Below are 19,695 nucleotides of genomic sequence, written 5' to 3'. Positions count from 1 at the left end.
TATATTGCATTTTGAAACTACATAACATCACTGGATTGTACAATGTGGCTTTTTTTATTTTTTACAAACATTAAAATATTGTATTTCAAAGCACAACAAAAGCAGTACATTGCTCAAGAAGGCTTCTTCTTTTGAACTGCAAAACAACTGGATGCAACAATTATAGATTTTGATTGAACGATTATATAGTCTGAAGAATAATAATGGTTTCACGGTTATCATGTCTGATGTAAATTTAATAAACTTTTATATAAGGTAAGTATTTAAATGAACTGTTGTTATCATCTACGTTCATTAGAGCTGCACGATTCTGCCTAAAATAAGAATCACGATTTTTTGTCTTAAAATAAAGATCACATTTTTCTCACGATTCTTTATATGTAAAATAAAGTTTAATATAAGTAGGTTATTATTATTGTTAATTCTCAAACATAAAACAAAATAATTATAATATTATGTGTAGGCCTACTGTTGGTTACGATGCAAAATTCTGAATAGACTTTGAATGGTGGACTTGAACAGACTTTACATTTGTCCTGGTCCTTAATGCACAGTAAAGTGACATCAGAATACATCTATTCATAATTCTGATGTTGAATTATTATGTTTGAGACATGAGCTTGCAATCTGTCATTGACAACATTATTAAACCATTTTATTCACTGGTAAAATGAGACATTCGTCATTATCAGATTCCCTCTTGCATTATATACAACATTATATAGGCTAGAGTAGTTATACTGACACTGTTAAACATTATTTCTCATGCACTGTGTTTGCTATGAAAGAAAAAACATATCAAATGCTTGTCTTAATCATAACTCTAAAATGCAATATGATTAATTAAATGATGAGTGCGGGCTTTCGGTTTCATTTTCACTGCTAAGTGCTGTTCACACTTCCCGTCTAACTCCCAAACGATTGCTCTGTGCCACAAACTGAAGGCTATTTACAACTTTACCTGTTATTCACAGCCTATGCAAGATCTGTTCACTAAAGTAGACATCGTTCACAGGTGTGCGCCTTTCCTCTCTGTGGTGGTAACAGCTCATGGTCAGCTCACGTCACATGTGATTTCGCGGCCGCGAACACATCAATACGTGAAGACAGAAATTACATTTTTGGGTAAATTATACCTTATAAATACAGTATGTGACACTTTCAACACCATTTGGAGGTGTACACGTTGCTGAGCAATGAATGAAAAACAATGTGAAGACTTGTGTGGTCGCCTATGCTTCTCTCCTGAACTTGAAAATATGATTGGCAGAATTGTAGAAATGCTGGATTAAGATCGTCTAGTGGGTCGAATCGTGATTGTAATCTTTTTTTCGATTAATCGTGTACCTCTAACATTCGTTCATACATAATCATTTTAATAATTTGTAATAATTCGTCTATTGTATCTTTTGTTAATATTGCACTGAAAGCCATGCACAACTCTCATCGATACGACATGAGATGTTTTCTACTTGGTGCGTCTGAAAGGTGTGAGCACATTGCTCCACTTGCGCACGCATATTGGCATATATTCTTACATTGGAAATAATGAACTTTCGCACAGAAAAGACGCGAGATGTGAACAGCCTGCTGTTATGATTAATCCAGTGTACTACAAATACTACAGTAAGAACTTTAACAATCAGTATTTGATGCATTTTTTTGTGGATTTGCAACAATGAGTCACACACAATGTCATTACAAAGTTCACGCACACACACAGCAAGGACACAAACACATAGCGCAGACACATACACACACACACACACACACACACACACACACACACACACACACACACACACACACACACACACACAAATAGACATACACACACACATATAGCTCAGACACGCAGACACACACACACACAGAAAGAGAGAGAGAGAGAGAGAGAGAGAGAGAGAGAGAGAGAGAGAGAGACAGCGCGTTAAGCTTTGCACTCGTTTTGCATGCATATGTGACATTATACTGGTAATATCCACTGCTGTATGGATATCTCTTATATTAATGTACAAAATAAACCCGATCTAACATCCACAAACCGCGATTGAAGCGTCTTCCTTTATAATTGTTCTGACATGCGGCTTTGCTGATTAAGTAAAGCTGAAGTGAATCCCTGTAATTCATTACACACATGCTCTGTTTTAAAAAAATTTTAACTTGTAAAACTCACTCTTGATCACGTTTGATGATGATTAATGATCCTAGCGAACTGAACATATCTTTTATTCCCGGCTGCTTAGCGCTCGTCCTCTCTTGATGATATGATTATACACGTGACTACCGGACATGTTAATGCGCACAGCTGTCAATCACTATTGCCGCACTCCTACGTAAAGTTGCGGTCAATCTGAAAACAGCTCCAATTGGTCCACCGTTTTTATGTTGTTAAATTTGAAAAAAAAAAAGGACTGGGTGTGTTTATTTCATCCCAATATGACAGTTTATACACTATACTTACACACATTTCTGTCCAAACAGCTTGAAAAGTAGATTTTTCACCAAAGGTGCCCTTTAAACTAGCGCACAGGTAGCCAAACTTTGTTTAGTTGCAGCAGTTTCGTTCTGTGCAACTGAGATGCAGCATTGAGAAGCCTTTAAGCTTAAGTATCCAAATGTTTTCGGCTGCTCACGCCACTCACTCGCTTAATTTCAGGTCACTCACGCTCTGTGCAATCTGCAACTGCAGCTCGTGCTGTATTGAACAGTCACTTCATAACTATAGCAGCCATTTTTCGTCTGAACTAAATTTATTTTTGATGTCTTGGTCACAATATTTGGAGGGCCGGAACAAATTGCCTCACATGCCGCCAATTGAATAGGCTTGCTCTATGGTTTTGCTACATGTGGAGAGCGTCACATCATCTTCCCTCGTTTGTTGCAAATTACTTGACATCACCTGGACAGAGGAGCTTGGCCAGACGCACCCGGCCTGAACCAATCGAGGAAAATATATATATTTATGCTTTTTTGGAGTCAAACACTTTGGACAATGCTTGAACAAAATTTAAGTCCTTGTAAAAACAGGGTTAAGACTTTTTAATACCTTTGAAGGGCCTTTATTTTCTGATGAATGATTTATCAACTTTTAATACTTTTTAAGACCCCGCAAACACCCCGTTAGTAAACCATTCAAAAGATGCCCATCTCAATGCAAAAAGCAAGTTCACTGTGATCGGCCCCTTATGCAGTCAAACTTTAAAAGTATAAATAAATAAATATATATATATATATATATATATATATATATATATATATATATATATATTTTTTTTTTATCATTTAACTGATACCATTAATTGGTTTTGAGCACCCCTAGTCAGAAAAAAAAAAAAAAAAGACTCGTGTTTATATCACTTCAATATGACATTGAACACACACACTATACATACACAGTTCTGTCTAAACTGCTGAAAAACGTTGATTTTAATCATAGGTGCTCTTTAAATCACTTTTTTAATTTTTATTCCCTACTACTGTGTTTCCAAACCCTGTTCCTTAAGGCACACCAACAGTACACAATTTCAACATCTTCCTAATCAAACACACCTAAATCAACTCATCAGAACATTAGAAGAGACTCCAAACGCTGAAATGAATGGATCAGATAACAGATGATCAGGGTTGGGAAACACTACCCTACTGACTAGGCATGGGCCAGTATAAAATTCTGACGGTATGATAACCTTGGATAAAAATCTCACGGTATTGTGATTACTGCTCTAAAATATATTCCTTAAGTCTCTGGGTAAAAAAACTAACTTTTTTTTTTCCCCCTTTGAACACAATATATTTAATTTGAGAAACGTTTAAAATATTTTGGAGCAGTAAACATGTCAGGCTAAATAATTTAAATCCTTAAAAAACGGTTATCGTCCCATGCCTACTACTGACACAGTACACTAAAAGATAGAAATAACTGGCTTAAAACTTATTTAGCTTTTTTTCTCAGAATCTGCATCTGATATTTACAAATATTTACATAACATTTTCGCAGCCCCCAAAACAACTTGATTACCAACATCTTCAAAATAACTCGAACGAAATTCATACATGTTTTTATATGTCATGAATATTATAGTAAATAATTCTTAAAAAGTTAACCAGTAATATAAATGTTAAAACACAGTGACTTACTGTGAAAATAATCTAACTACGTCATAGGAATGTGCTGTGAATATAAATAAAGTACCTTAATGTGAAATTAATGCAATTATTAGTCAGTAATTTACTGTGAATTTAGGGTCAAACAGTGTTTACTTCACACAAACCATAAAAACTTGTGTTTACACAATGGGTTAAACTGGTTGATTTGGCTTTGTAAGTCCGTAGCTATGTTTCCATATATCTATTTAAAATTTTGGAAATGCAAATAAAAAACGAGTAGTTAAACTTTTTATTCGATAAAAATTTTTTGCATAAACTATGATGGAAACACTTTTATCGAACAAATTCCATCCAGTATGCGCATTAAAAAAGGTCATGTGATTTTGTTATAAGAGATCATGTGATGATAAAAATGTGTGTGAATGGACAAACCAGCAGGCTGACCAAATTGTGAAACGTCTGAAATGTTGTTTTGGTCTTTCTAAAACGCCTTTACCATTTCATAATCAGTGCTATTCTATTATTAATTATCTCCAGAACTTTCAAGAGCATCCGTGTTTCGCGTCTTATGCTGAAACATTCATTCATTGTGTGTCAACATTGTCTTCTGAGGCGCAGGTCATTTATTAAATGAAGAAAAGATTTACGCAGCTTTGATATTTGGCGCCAGTTAATCAAGAAGTGACGATTTTGTTCACTTTGATTCGTTGGATGGAAACGCTGCTTTGATCGAACGTCTTTTATTTGACATTCCAGTTTTGCGTATAAATTTTATTAGCTTTTTTATGGAAACAACTGAATCAACTCTGATTGACTGGTTGTGTGAGTGTTTTCAAGTCAATGTGTTTGAGATTTCTTTGAAAGTTGGTAGGCTTAAAACATCTTATTGGTCACAAATTGATGTTTTTCAGTCTAATATTGTGTCCATAACAGTGAAAGACTGCAGACATTCGAGAACCATTAACAGACATCATTAAGTTCTACTAATAATTCAAAATTAAACTGGCTGTAAACAAAAGCTACTTTTTGTATTTCCCAGTCATAACTGATTTACTCTTATTGTGCAGACACGAGCAGAAAGTATCAGTTCAGCTTTGTTATGTTCATCTTTACGGTCAATTGCACTCATTTGGAAGATGATCTGCTCGGTAATGCCTTTCTGTCAGTATTAATTCTCCATCTGCGCTTTCCTGTTCTTGCACATTACAGCATTATCATGCTGAAAACAATATCAACGATAATTGGTTTTAAAGTGGTTGAAATGTAAATTGAAGAAGGGGCATTTTCTGTGGAAAGCGGAGTCATGTATGGAAACTGAATAAGCAGACATTATTTAAGCTGAAGTGTGTTATTTTGCCACTAGCAGCAAAAATCTCAATGTTTTTTTTTTTGGTTGTTTTAAAGTGGATTGCAGATGCAGGCCATATGATCTCAACAAAGCTGAAATTGTGGACTTGAATCACAAAATTCAAGTCATAAAAATAAAAATGAATGAGGGGACGTGATAATAGATCCAAAGTTGGACTGTAGACTAGATAAGGATGGTTGTCTGTGAATATTAAACTATTAAAATATGCATAATCTGCATGCCATTGTGAATAAATAGCTCAACTTTATCAAATAGACTACAGAATGTGTGAGGTTCAAGTTGTTTTCAGTGGCTGGCATTTTCATCTCCTGAGCTGTTCTGCAATTTTCTTAGTGCAGTTTACATTTTATAGTATGAAATGCAAATTGAGCCAATAATGTTCAGATTATTTTATTATTATGTACTATGTTATATTTCAAAAATGTGAATAATATGAATCAAATCATATTGGCTATTTTACTATACAATAGTTAAAAATATCACATTTTGCCATCCAAATGGAAAGGGACACATTAAATTCCATCGGGACTAAACCTAAACCTCTAGATGCACTTTGAAATCGAAACTGAAAATGCTTTCTTTCCTTAAAAAAAATATATATATACATATACATATACATATATATATATATACATATATATATATATATATATATATATATATATATATATATATATATACAGAGAGAGAGAGAGAGAGAGAGAGAGAGAGAGGGAGAGAGACAGAGAGAGAGAGAGAGAGAGAGAGAGAGAGAGAGAGAGAGAGAGAGAGAGAGAGAGAGAATGAGTTGAGAGTAATTTAAACAGTGTTTTCATGACAGTGCAATATTAATATATAAATATTAATATTTCTATATATATATTTTTGATACACATATATATACATACATATATATATACATATATATATATACATATATATATATATATATATATATATATATATATATATATATATATATATTTTTTTTTTTTTTTTTTTTTTTTTTTTTTTTTTTTTTTTTCATTTAATAATTTTTTTTTTTTTTGATGCAAGGATTATAAATTTTGCTTGTTGTACAATTACAGTCTGAGCGTGTTGCACTGTATGTGCACCATGTGCATGTCACTCCCAATATACCCGCAGGAAAAGAAATAAATTTGCACAACATGTGAACGGCCTTAGTTAATAGCCTCAGCCATAGTTATTTCAGTGTGTTTGCGTTTTAGCCTCAGTGTACAAGCTTGGAACTTTAAACTAGCGCACAGTTGGCATAACTTTGTTTAGTTGCAGCAATTTTGTTCCGTGTAGAAACGCAGTGTTGAGATGCCTTTATGATTAATTAACTATGACGAATTAAAGTGGATTTAATAATGAAATAAATAAATAAATATATACATATATATGTAGAGAGAGAGAGAGAGAGAGAGAGAGAGAGGGAGAGAGAGAGAGAATGAGAGAATGAAAGAATGAATGAGAGAGAATGAGAGAGAGAGAGAGAGAGAGAGAGAGAGAGAGAGAATGAATGAGAGAATGAATGAGAGAATGAGAGAGAGAATGAGAGAGAGAATGAGAGAGAGAATGAGAGAGAGAATGAGTTGAGAGTAATTCAAACAGTGTTGCCATGACAGTGCAGTATCACTATTGAAGCAGCAGAAACAAGTATACTACATTGAAATGATGTTATCTGAGTGGACTTTGCTTCATGCCTAGATTAGTACATTATATGTGTAGATGACAGAATAGTCACAGAGAAGAATAATGAACTATTTTGAACTTTCATCTCTGTGAATGCGCAAGCTAGTCGATGAGCATTGATACAAGCATTCTAACAAAATGCAGAGAAATTAAACCTGAAAATAAAGAATTTTTAAAAATTAAATTAAATTAAATGTATTATTTAGATGGTGTATGTTGGCATTATACATGATACTATTATGTAATTTTACTGCGATTAAATTGCCCTGATATTCAAAATTTAAAGCCATTTTCCCATTTTTTATAGGTTATTTACAGTTAAAGTCAGAATTATTAGCCCGCTGTATAATTTTCTTCCCCAAGTTCTGTTTAATGTAGAGCAGTTTTTTCAACATTTCTAATACTGATTTCTTTTATCTTTGCCATGATAACACTACATAATATTTTATAATATTATTTTTCAGCTTAAAGTGACATTTAAAGGCTTAACTAGTTAAGTTAGACAAGTTAGAGTAATAAGGTCAGTCATTGTATAATGATGGTTTATTCTGTAGACAATCAAAAATATATATTGTTTAAGGGGGCTAATAATACTGACCTTGAAATTATTATTTTTTTTAAACTGCTTTTATTCTAGCCATAATAAAACAAATTTTTACCAGAGGAAAGGAAATTATAGTAAAAATACAGTGCTCTGATAAACATCATTTGGGAAATATATAAAAAAAAAAAAACAATAATTCACAGGAGGGCAAATAATTTTGACTTCATCTGTATGAATATCTGCACAACTGCAAACGTCACACAGGTATTTTGTCAATTAAAAGCAATAAGCTAACCACATTTCAAGGTAACACCAAACAGTGTCGCTTGAAGACTTTTGGTCACACCTCATTGAATTCCTCAATTAACATTATAGGCATGAATTAGACTGCATGAAAAGCATGAAAGTATGTGGTTTCCGCCATCCGCATACATATTAAATACCTGGGAAGACTCTGCAGAGTTGTATCATACTCATTAACACACTCACCAGCTTTGTTGTTTACTAGCTGCAGAATGAGAGGCCTGCGGGTGACGATGCCTGAGCCTCGCGGAAGGAAATCCCTGCAGAAAAACAGAGAGAAAGAGCGAGTGAGTATAGCTGGAGGAGAGACAAACACTCTTCGGTCAATCATGGCAATCAAGATCAATTTTCAGGGTTAGAAAAGTCTGATCAAATTATTCATGAGCGAGAGGGTGAATGTTTAGGAGCCATTTCTTTGCATTCATATCGGGGCACGCGCACAAACCCAAGACGTTATCTGCTCCCTTGTAGCAATGAATATTAAAACATGGTAGCATCTTCTGAAGGTCTGCGCTTCCTAAGAGGCTTGCAAATGAAAGGCCGCTGTCGTATCTCTCAGCCAAATCAGAGTGCATTTAATAACACTGTGGCGAATTCTAAACACCTTCTGGGATCAAGCTTCTGGGATCGAGAGTTGGGAAATTTCAGCCCGTATGCTCCAATATATTCACCAATCCAGTGACCTGCAGAGTGGACAAAACAGGCAAAACAGGCTGTGTAGCGTCTCAGAAAATGAGGATTGAGGATCAGGATTTCAGTGCTTACAATCGGAAAGCTACTCTACACACACAGAGAACACACAGCCTTTCTGTACTTAAATTATGTGTGTTTTTTTGTGTGTGGTGGTTTCTTAAGGCTGATATATACTTGTAAGCCAAAGGCTGCAGGTTCGAGCCAACTGTTTGCTAGTTTAAAGTTAAAAGCTTAAACACCAAGGTTAATGTGCACACACACATGATTAACTATGGCTGAGGCTATTAACTAAGGGCCGTTTACATATGGCGTCTTTTGCGTGTGCAAATTCATTATTTCTAAAGGAGGGAGGCGGCTTATGTGCACATATTGGGAGCGACGCACTAATAATCATATGATAACTGTGATTATTCCTCAAACTATAATCAAACAACTAAAATCTATAATTGTTTCATCCCTAGGTGATTTCCTTGGGCAAGGCAAAGAACCCCCAACTCCTCGCCGGGTGTGTGTTCACGGGTGTAAGTCGTTTTTGATAAAAGTGTCTGCTAAATACATAAATTAGGGTTAACGCGATACCATTAGTTAATCTTGCGATACTATACCAGCTGAAGTATCACGATACCAAATAGTATCGTGATAGTACTTAAATTATAAAGAAAATTGTCAGAAATACTGTTAGATGTTATAACAGGTCTACTGGAATTTAATTCATAATTTCCTTATTACATATACTAAAAAGTATTATTTGCACGTCACGTTACCTAAAATGTATTTGTTTTTATTTTGTAGATAACTGACCAACAAAAACAACATTAAAATAAAGATACAAATTATACCAAACGAAATTTGCAACAAAATTAGACTATATGAAGTGGACAAAATTAGTTTCAATGGTTCCTGTTTCTATTTCCGGTTTTTCATCTATTGTTGTTTTTTTTTTTTTTTTTTTTAAGGGATTGTTGCGGTTGTTGTACCTACTAAATAATATTTACAGGAACAGAAATTAAGCGATTCAGGTGTGTGTTTCAAACATCAGAATACATCAGAAAACGTGGAACCTTAAAAGTCTCCACAGACTATTAAAACAAAATGGTCTATTGTTGCACAAACGTGTGAGCATTTTAGTGACTTTTCCACATGCAACATTATCTATTGTAGATAGTGTTAATGGCAATACTACCATTTACAAACTACAGTGGCACCGCCAGTATTTTAGAGCCATAGTATCTCAATACTACCATTCCACCGATAAACTGTGCAACCCTAACATAAATGTAAACGTACATCTGCGTCGAGCATACAGCCGCATATGTCCCTTGCCGTGGCTGATGCTCAAAAAAATACAACTACATGTCATGACGATGCGTAGCACAAGCTCGGTGATTGGTCAGCTTGGTAGCATCGAAAAGTGTGGCCGGGGGTGTTACCGTGGAGGAGCTTCAGATGGAAACTTTTGGTTTGTGTTTACTTTATGATTAACGTTGTTGCACGTCTGCCAATTATCGTCTCTGAATGAGTAAGTTTGCCTTACTTGTACAGCAAGGTAGTATTACAGGTATTAGACAATTAGACAGAGAAATTATACACAGAGGCAGATAGAAACCCCACTGTATGTGCAAGGCATGTGCCGTAGGTTAAGGAGATCACTCAACACAGAAGTATAATTCAGTCTTTAGGAAGTCTCCAGTACTCAAGGTGGCAATAGTATCTTGTTTTAACATAGTTAACGAATTGCAATGGCTGTGATTTAATTGCGCAGCCAACATTCCTTTTTTACATGAGGTTTTGCAGCGTATTGTAGCAAATCACAGACATGTTGAGACATGTTGAATTGAATGCATAAAAACAATAACTAATCACAGCCACACTGTGAATATTTGAATCTCTTAAAAGAATCAGGTTGTAAGTAGGCATGGGCCGGTATAAGATTTTGACGGTAACCTTAAATAAAAATATCACAGTTTCTCTGTATTCTCTGCGTTTTTGATCTTCTAAAAAGAATCAGCTCATCAGAATCATTTGTTTGGAAACTGGACTGCAGTGGTCATGCAGTGTTTTTGATTCTCTAGAATTGATCTACATTGGTCAAGCATATCTACTGATTCTCTAAAAAGAATTGGTTCATAAAAAGCACAAGTTCAAGAATCCGACTACACTGGTAAGGCTATTGGTTTTTGATTCTCTGAAAGGAATCATCCCATAAGAGCTTTCTTCTATAAGAAAGTTCAATAAATCCCTATACTGGTAACGCTGTGTGTTGTTGATTCTCTAAAAATCGGCTAATAAGAATCACTTGATTTGGAGCCAGGCTACACTTTATGTGTTTTTGATCCTCTAAAAAAAGCCAGGTAATATGAATCACTATTTCCGGATTTGGAATACACTCATGATCTGCATTTTTGATTCTCTAAAATGAATCAGCCCATAGGGGCCAAGACACACCAAGCCATTGGTCGGATTGGCCATTGGGTCACCATCCGTGTCGGTCCAGCTTGTTTGTTTGTTGTGTTTCACACATTGCCTCTTGTTGAGTTAATGTTGGATCGAGTAAGCATGTAAGCAGATTAAGCATGTAGAATCAGAGTCAACCGTTGGCTAAAGACAGAGATCTGAATGCTTATTCAGCAATGTGACGTTACCAACTAAACAGGAGGAACACAAAGAAGCCTTTTGCCATCTCTGCTGTGATAATCCTAAATTAATTTCAAACTACTTAATGGTATAGTTCATCCAAACATGAAAATGTCATGTTAATTTACTCACCCACAGCTGTGGGTGTCTTTCTTTCTTCAGTAGAACATTAAAGAAGATTTTTAGTTGAATCCATGGACCTTGGTGATTCATATAATAAGACTGAATAGTTAGGTTTTTTTTTATTATTATTAAAAACAGACACATAAAAACATAAAAACGAGTCCAAGTCAATCTCCCTTGCTCCTGATGATAAACTGAGGTCTTGACGCAAAACAATCAGTTTGTGTAATAAATTTAACATTATTTACAAGAGATTAACTTTAATTCAGTCTTGTCAAACAGTTTTTGGCGCATGTGCGAATATATGTCAAATGTGCGAGGGCACACACGTGGAGGAGAGGTCAGGTCATGCAGTTAGTTTATAGATATCAATAGCTCCATTTCCACTGTCGGGCAAGTGCAAGCCAGGGTTTTTATTGGGACGGGTTGGGCCAATCACCCAGGAGGTTTAGTAGTAAGGCCGAAATCATGTCGTGTTTCCAATGTCATGCTAGTCGCTCGCAGCACGTCACGCAAACCCCGCAACCAGAACATCCCCCGAATCAAACGTCACATAACCCGCACACTTCAGCGGAAATCAGGCAGATAAAGAACCCCATCGCATCATCATGAAACAATTAAAATGAAGACAACTCATTTTATATGTCTTATATATTTTATATGTCTTTACGCACAGGCCTGTGTGTTTCCATCCATTATATTCCTTTACTCACCGACCAACTGTTGGCATCGTACAGCGTGTGGTCTCGCCACTAACAGAGGGACCCAGCGCAGTGAGCGCACCTTTCCATTATTTAAACTCACAGAACTTCTCCGGTAATAACTCGGTATAAAATGTATTTTATAAAATCCTCGTTTTGATAGACGCCGTCAAACACTTATCTAAAAAATGTTTAGGCCTTTGTAAAATGAAAGCTATATATGGCTTAAAACTGTTTAATTTATGTATTTTATATACCTACATTGTTTTAGCTATAGCTTTTGTTTGTTTTATATTGGTTTAATTATTTAATGTGATTTTATTATTTCCGATATTTGTAATTCTTTCAATAATTTCATTATAACTTAGGCTATTTTATCAAGATATGACACTATTGTTTTGAGCCTACAAAAGTGGACACGTAATTTGTAAAGTTTTATTTTATTTATTTATATATCTGTTGTATTCACATTGTGTATTATCTCCAAAATAAATAAAAAATAATCCCAGCCACTTGCTGCATCGACAGAGCTGTCAAGCGAGCGTTCTTTTGCCCGGTCTCTCACTCACATACAGGCATCTAACGGGCACGTATTACACACAAACACACCTTTTAAACTTGACAAAAGCTCTCGAAAACCTTTACTGGCTGCTGTGTCTTTAATATGGTGTAAAGATTATTATGCGTTATTGAAACATCAAGGAGGACGCAGCAAAGAAATGTCACTTATAAATTAAAACTTTATTATTTTATGCAATAGTCTTACATTTAAAATGAAACCAAAAGGGCGATTATAAGCAAAAAGACCCCAAGCCTACAAGGTGTTTTATGGAATAGCTCATCTTAAACTGACCAGCTAGTTTTCTTTCCCTTATTTATTCATTTGTTTACCGCATGTACACGTGTGCAATCAGAAAACTAGTGTAATGATGGCATGTCATCTTTACCAGACTCGGGTAAAGTCCACCTCTCCTTTCACTCTAGTTGGCCCTCTTTGGTTTTGAATTGGATTCGTGTGTATGCGTTTATTTTTGATCTCAAAAGACTTTCACCATTGACTGCCATTATAAATGTGTGTTCACACCGAAAGCGTCAAGAGCATCAAAGTCATTTCATTTTCAATAGGAGCTGGCAGAGAGAAGTGGAGCGGTGCGTCTTCGCCGGTGTGGGCATCAAGGAGAGTTTATGGCACGGCTTTACAATTAGTTTGTCATGGGGACCAGTTCCCGATAAGCATCCCAAATGAGGAGCCGGAGAGATATGACTTGCAATATGAATGATGAAACAACAATGTATAAGAGCCCACGTGTTGTATTTTTGCTCCTTAAGACACCCACGTTGGATTTTTCTACATTAATAGGTTAATACTGTATGTGGTATTTTGAAACTACATAATATCAGTGCATTGAACAATGTGGCTTTTTTAGCAAACATATTCAAATGTTGTATTTCAAAAGCACAACAAAAGCAATGCATTGCTTAAGTAGGCTTCTTCTACATTCAGACACATTCATATGTTATGTTTTGAACTGCATAACAATTAGGAATGCAACTATTATAGATTTTAGATGTACGATAATATAGTCTGAAAAATAATAATGGTTTCATAGTTATCATGTCTAATGTAAATTTAAGCTTTATATAAGGTAAGTAATTAAATGAACGGTTGTTATCATCTACGTTCTTACATAATAATTTTAATAATAAGTAATAATTTGTCTAACGTATCATTTGTTTACATTGCACTGAAAGCCACGTAACAGCGTAACATGTTTTCTACTGGGCATCGCTCCACTTACAAAATAAACTTGCAAATGTTCATCCAAAACATCCAAATGTTTTCGGCTGCTCACCACTCGCTTAATGTCAGGTGACTCACTCTGTGCACATCCTTTAACTGCAGCTCATGCTGTAATGAACAGACGCACGTCACTTCAGAACTATAGCAGCCGTTTTTCGACTGAACAAAATTTATTTTTGATGGTCAAACTAGCCTATTTGGAGGGCTGGAACAAATTGCGTCGGGGGAGTTTGGCCACCAATTGAATAGCCCTGGTTTATGATAATGGAGTCAACTTTATGGTTATGAGCTATGACGCAATTTGGCGACAAACAATTGGAATGTAGAAGTCCAGCCCTTGAGAGGAATCCAGAGAACACAGCCCTTTAAACTTTGGTTCCGACCACAGTTGTTCCTAATGGTTTGATTATTGCGGTCGCCAAATTTCTAATTATTTCCAATGTTTTCTTACGGGGACATACAAAAAAATAAGTTACTGGCGAGTTACTAATATGCATTAATGTTATTTTTTTCCTTGTAAATATAACGACATCTGAACATTTCAGACATGTGGACACATATTGGATACGTGGAGCAAAGCCACACCACACGAAACAACTTGATCTTCCATTGTTAAATGAATTTTAAAAAAGTGCACAACATTTTTATGCTAGAAAGCATGTTTTTATGTGGGAATGTAACTGATTTGTTGATATGTTGGCTCCTTTAAATATGAGATCAATGTAGCGAATTTTGACGTTTTCGCCACCAGAGCTGTGAATTTAGACAGAGTTGTCACCAGGGTGGCCAGAGCAAACTTTGATACTCTTGCCACCTTCAGTGTGAACGCATGGTAAGAGTCACCAAAGACCACGGATTCAGGTAAAACCAGTCTTTAAATGTTCTACTGAATAAAGAAAGGCTGATCTTGGACCACTTGTAAATTAACAGGAAATGTTCATCCTTAATTGAACTATTCCTTTAATAGAGCAGTTAACCAGAAAGATATAACTGGGTGTTGAAACTGTGGTTTACACTACAAATAGTCATGTTCATTATGCATCTGACATGATTCAGCCTTTTGGGCCATGATGAAATGCCTATGGTGTGTCTTTTTCCACATGGCAAGCTTTGATGCAGTGGGTGGCTTAAAAGAATGTCTGTGTGTTTGGGAGTAGTCCGATCATAATGAGTAATCCTGTCTCTCCAGGAGATCCTGCTCTACATCTGGTCCTGATCAAAGCTGGTGCAGTCAGCTGTGAATCCAGCCACCGCAGGCCCTAATGCACAATACAGCAGAGCCCTGAGGTGAACGACAGACCATGCTTGAAAAACACACACATACAAGCCTCAACACAATAAAAGAAAAAGGTCGTACACAAAGAGAGGGACAGAATAGGGCTTGACAATAAGGACTGCCTGGTGGCCTGGAGCCAGAGTGAAAGACACTCAGTACATTTGGCAAGTGCTGTGCAATGACAAAATCTGATTTGCTAACTGACATTTTCCGAGTGGATTTACCAAATTTTAGCAAAAGATCTGAAAAAGATCCCAATTCGATACTCATGCATTGTTCAGAACTCAGTTTTTAAATTATATTTCTGGTCTTTTTAGATAACAACCAATGCATAGAATAAATGCAGTTTATCGTAAATGCTTGCGATACGCATATTGCATATACTATTATCAAATGACGATAATTTAGCAAATTATTATGCACTAAATTTATGTTGTAGTATTTATAGTAGGATGCCCCGATCAAGGTTTTGCATCCGAAAACGAGTACCACTTCCTTGTCATGGTGATCAGCCAATACAGAATAGGGTTGTGCGATTAATTAAAATTGAAATGCAATCGCAATTTTAAATATTGCGATTAGTTAATTTAGAGAGGCTGCAATATGAAATAAATATGTATTATTTAATTTCGCCAGCCCAGCCCATCTGTGTATGATAGTCTTACTAGCCAATTGGGTGAGCGCACTTTTGTTCTGTCCAATCAGAATTGCACAACCGAACCATGCAAAAATGCCTACAATTAAAAAAAAAAAAAAAGAAAAAGAAAACAAACAGGAAAGCACTAACAAGTGGGATGATGCCATCTGCCATTTCAGGAGCATTAATAGACAAATTAATATCAAAGAAAACAGCATTGGTAATGTGGGTAAATTGGTCATTTTTTGGTTTCAAACTCACAGGCACCAAACAAAAACAGGTACCGATACCGAGCTCCTACTGATCAAGTCATAAAATGTGATTATTAGCTGATACTGATCTCCTACTCATCGAATCATAAAATGTGATTATTGGTTGATACTGATCTCCAACCAATCGAGCCATAAAATGTGATTAGCGGCTGATACCTATCTCCAACCGATCGAGCCATAAAATGTGATTAGTGGCTGATACCGATCTCCCACAGATCAAATCATAAAATGTGATTATGGGCTGCTAACGATCGCCAACTGCTTGAGTCATGAAATGTGATTATCGGGCGGATAACGATCTCTTACCAATAGAGTCATAAAATTTAATTACTGGCTTATACCGTTCTCCTACCGGTCGAGTCATACCGTTCTCCTACCGGTCGAGCAATAATCGGCTGATACCGATCTCCTACTGATCTAGTAATAAAACGTGATTATTGGCTAATACCGATTTCCTACCGATCGAGTCATGAAATGTTATTATTGGCGGATAACGATCTCCTACTGATCGAGTCATAATATGTGATTATGGGTCCATACCGATCTCCTGCCAATCGATCCGAGCATCCCTAATGTATGGGCATACTGAACATACACTGTGAAAAATTCTGAGCTCGGCACAACAATCGTTCATGTTGACCCAACACAAATCAATTAAGTTAAGTTAATCGCTTTTTACAAATTTAAAGTGGATTGTAAAGCAATTAAGTTGTCCCCCACCAAACAAAACAAAATTAAGAACTGTGTTGTTTCAACTAATTTTAAACAAGTATTTTGAACAAACAGCAAAATTGTGAGTAGTCTGCAAAAATATTTTTAAAAATTATTCATTGTTCTAATTTTTTTTAGGATATCTGATGAATTTTAGAAGTAGCAAGACTGAAACCATGAATTTAGTAATAGCAAAAGAACATTTTGGAAAGAAAATCAAAAATGTGCGGCCAGTCCAGACCAATTCATCGTTGAACCTTTATAAAGTAAGCCAGAGCTTTTAAATGTGTGTCCTATGAAGATGGCACCGTCTGGCTGCATGAAGCACGTGGCTGTATGACAACAGCCAAAGCCTGCAGGGGGAGAAGAGCGAATGAAAACAGGCCACAGAGAGCCGTGTGCCACCATAACCCTGCATGCATGACTCTCGACAGACACCCACTCAGCCAGCAAAGCCAGACACCTACACACAAACCCACCAGCACTGCTTTCAATGAAAAAAAAAATGGTTGGTAAACACACATGTGCAACTGATTGTGGCGCTTCGCAAATAAGAACAAATACCCACACTGCAGGAAGCAATATGTTATGAGCGCTCCTGAAAACACATTGCTTCATTCCTCACTTATTTCCAGAGCAAACAGGCAGGTGGGCTGCCGTCCATTATTCATGGGTTTTAAATGATAGAGGAGGCTGAGCAGATTGTGTATCGTTTCATCCATTATGCATGCAAAAAAGCACAGCGCGGAGCAGGGAGAGTGGAAAAGACTGGAAGAGAGACAGACAGGACTTGTCTCACTTCAGCTACACCCAGCGTGAGTCTCACTCCACCAGCCGGAGAAACGGGCTAATCGCCTACTCTGCTCTCATTATCCAAAATATGAACACCTCAGAAGAGTCAACCGCTAAGAAAGATGGATCATGAAGAAAACTGGAGCTTTTTTGTTGTAATTATGAGTGGGTGAATTGAACAGAAACAAACCAAAATATACCAAATGAGAAATAATGATGACCAAGTTCGGACCATTCAGATATTTTCATACATTCATTTTCTTTTCGGCTTAGTCCCTTTATTAATTGGGGGTCGCCACAGCAGAATGAACCGCCAACTTATCCAGCATGTGTTTTATGCAGCGGATGCCCTTCCAGCCACAACCCATCACTGAGAAACACACACACACACTTATTCACACACGCACATACACTACGGACAATTTAGCCTACCCAATTCACCTGTACCACATGTCTTTGGACTGTGGGGGAAACCTGAGCACCCGGAGGAAACCCACGCAAACATTTATTACTTTTTTTAAAGATTATGACATTTAAAGATGCAGGCATGAAATGTTGCTGATTCCTGATGGATATCACTGAAATAGGCATCTCTGTGACAGCACTGTTAGGCAAGAAATAGAAAAAAAAGTGTAGTTCAAAGTTAGTGATCTGCTATCTGATTCATAAATGTGGGTAAAAACCTTTCTAAAAGTGAAAAATTATTTAAAGTAGTTCAATTAAGCTAATATTTAAAGTTCAATTTGTTTAGAGTGTGTTAGGGCTGTGCGGTATGACGGTATAAATATTGTTAGTTCAGAATGTGTACCATCCATTTAATTTTATTCTGTGTGTGGATTGTGAAAATGTAAATAAGTGGGTGTGGCCAATTAAGTAAACGTTCAAGTGAACGATGATTCAATCAAGTTAACATTTCAGTTAAATATGTTTAGGGGCATTAGGGCTGGGCAATATGATGGTATAAATCGTTACCACAGAATGAAATGTGTAAAATATATTTTTTTTAGTATTTTGTGTATACTGCAAAATGTAAATAAGTGGGTGTGGCCAACTAAAAGTAAACATAAAAGTGAACGATGATTTAAAGTGGTTTAATTAAGCTAATATTTAAGTTAAATATGTTTAGGGTGCGTTAGAGCTGTGCGGTATGAAGGTATAAATATCGTTACTGCAGAATGAAATGTGTACGATAATTTTTTTAATATTCTGTGTATACTGTGAAATGTAAATAAGTGGGCTTGGCCGACTAAAAGTAAACGTACAAGTGAATGATGATTTAAAGTGGTTCAACTAAGCTACTTTTTTAATAAATAAAATTTTAATAAATGGGCATGGCCTCCTAAAAGTAAATGTACTAAAAGTGACTATACAAGTGAACGATGATTTAATCAAGTTGATATTTAAGTTAAATATGTTTAGGGTGCATTGTGGCTGCGCTATATGATGGTATAAATCGTTACCGCAGAATGAAATGTGTACTATAAAATATTTTTTTATTCTGTGTAGTGCGAAATGTAAATAAGTGGGTGTGGCAAACTAAAAGTGAACATTCTAGTGAATGATGATTCAGTCAAGTTAACACTTAAGTTAAATATATTTAGGGGCATTAGGGCTGGGCGGTGTGACAGTATAAATATCGTTAATGCAGAATGAAATGTGTACCACACATTTTTTAATATTTTGTGTATACTGAGAAATGAAAAAAATTGTGTGTGGCCAACTAAAAGTGAACGCACAAGTGAACAATAAATTAAAGTTGTTCTAATTAATTTAATATTCAAGTATGTTTAGGGTGTGTTAGGACTGTGCAGTATGACAGTATAAATATCGTTATTATAGAATGAAATGTGTACCATAATTTTTTTTTTTATCTGTGTGTATTCGGAAAATGTAAATAAATGGGCGTGGCCAACTAAAAGTAAACATACTAAAAGTGACCATACAAGTGAACGATGATTCAACCAAGTTAATATTTAAGCTAAATATGTTTAGGGTGCATTAGGGCTGTGGAGTATGACAGTAAAAATATCCTTAAAGCAGAATGAAATGTGT

General features: G+C 35.8%; 1 protein-coding gene across 1 annotated transcript in view; it reads right to left on the bottom strand.

The window, feature by feature from the left end:
• LOC130220583 (dynamin-2) overlaps window positions 1-19,695 on the bottom strand; it is a 66,124-nt gene that overhangs the window by 19,082 nt on the left and 27,347 nt on the right. Inside the window, exon 2 of the mRNA XM_056452815.1 lies at window positions 8,190-8,263. Within this exon, the coding sequence (XP_056308790.1) occupies window positions 8,190-8,263 (74 nt within the window). The remainder of the gene's footprint in view (window positions 1-8,189; window positions 8,264-19,695) is intronic.

The sequence above is a fragment of the Danio aesculapii genome, chromosome 3, assembly GCF_903798145.1.
Source record: "Danio aesculapii chromosome 3, fDanAes4.1, whole genome shotgun sequence".
NCBI classification, from domain to species: Eukaryota; Metazoa; Chordata; class Actinopteri; order Cypriniformes; family Danionidae; genus Danio; species Danio aesculapii.
This window is presented reverse-complemented; position numbering and strand designations above follow the sequence as displayed.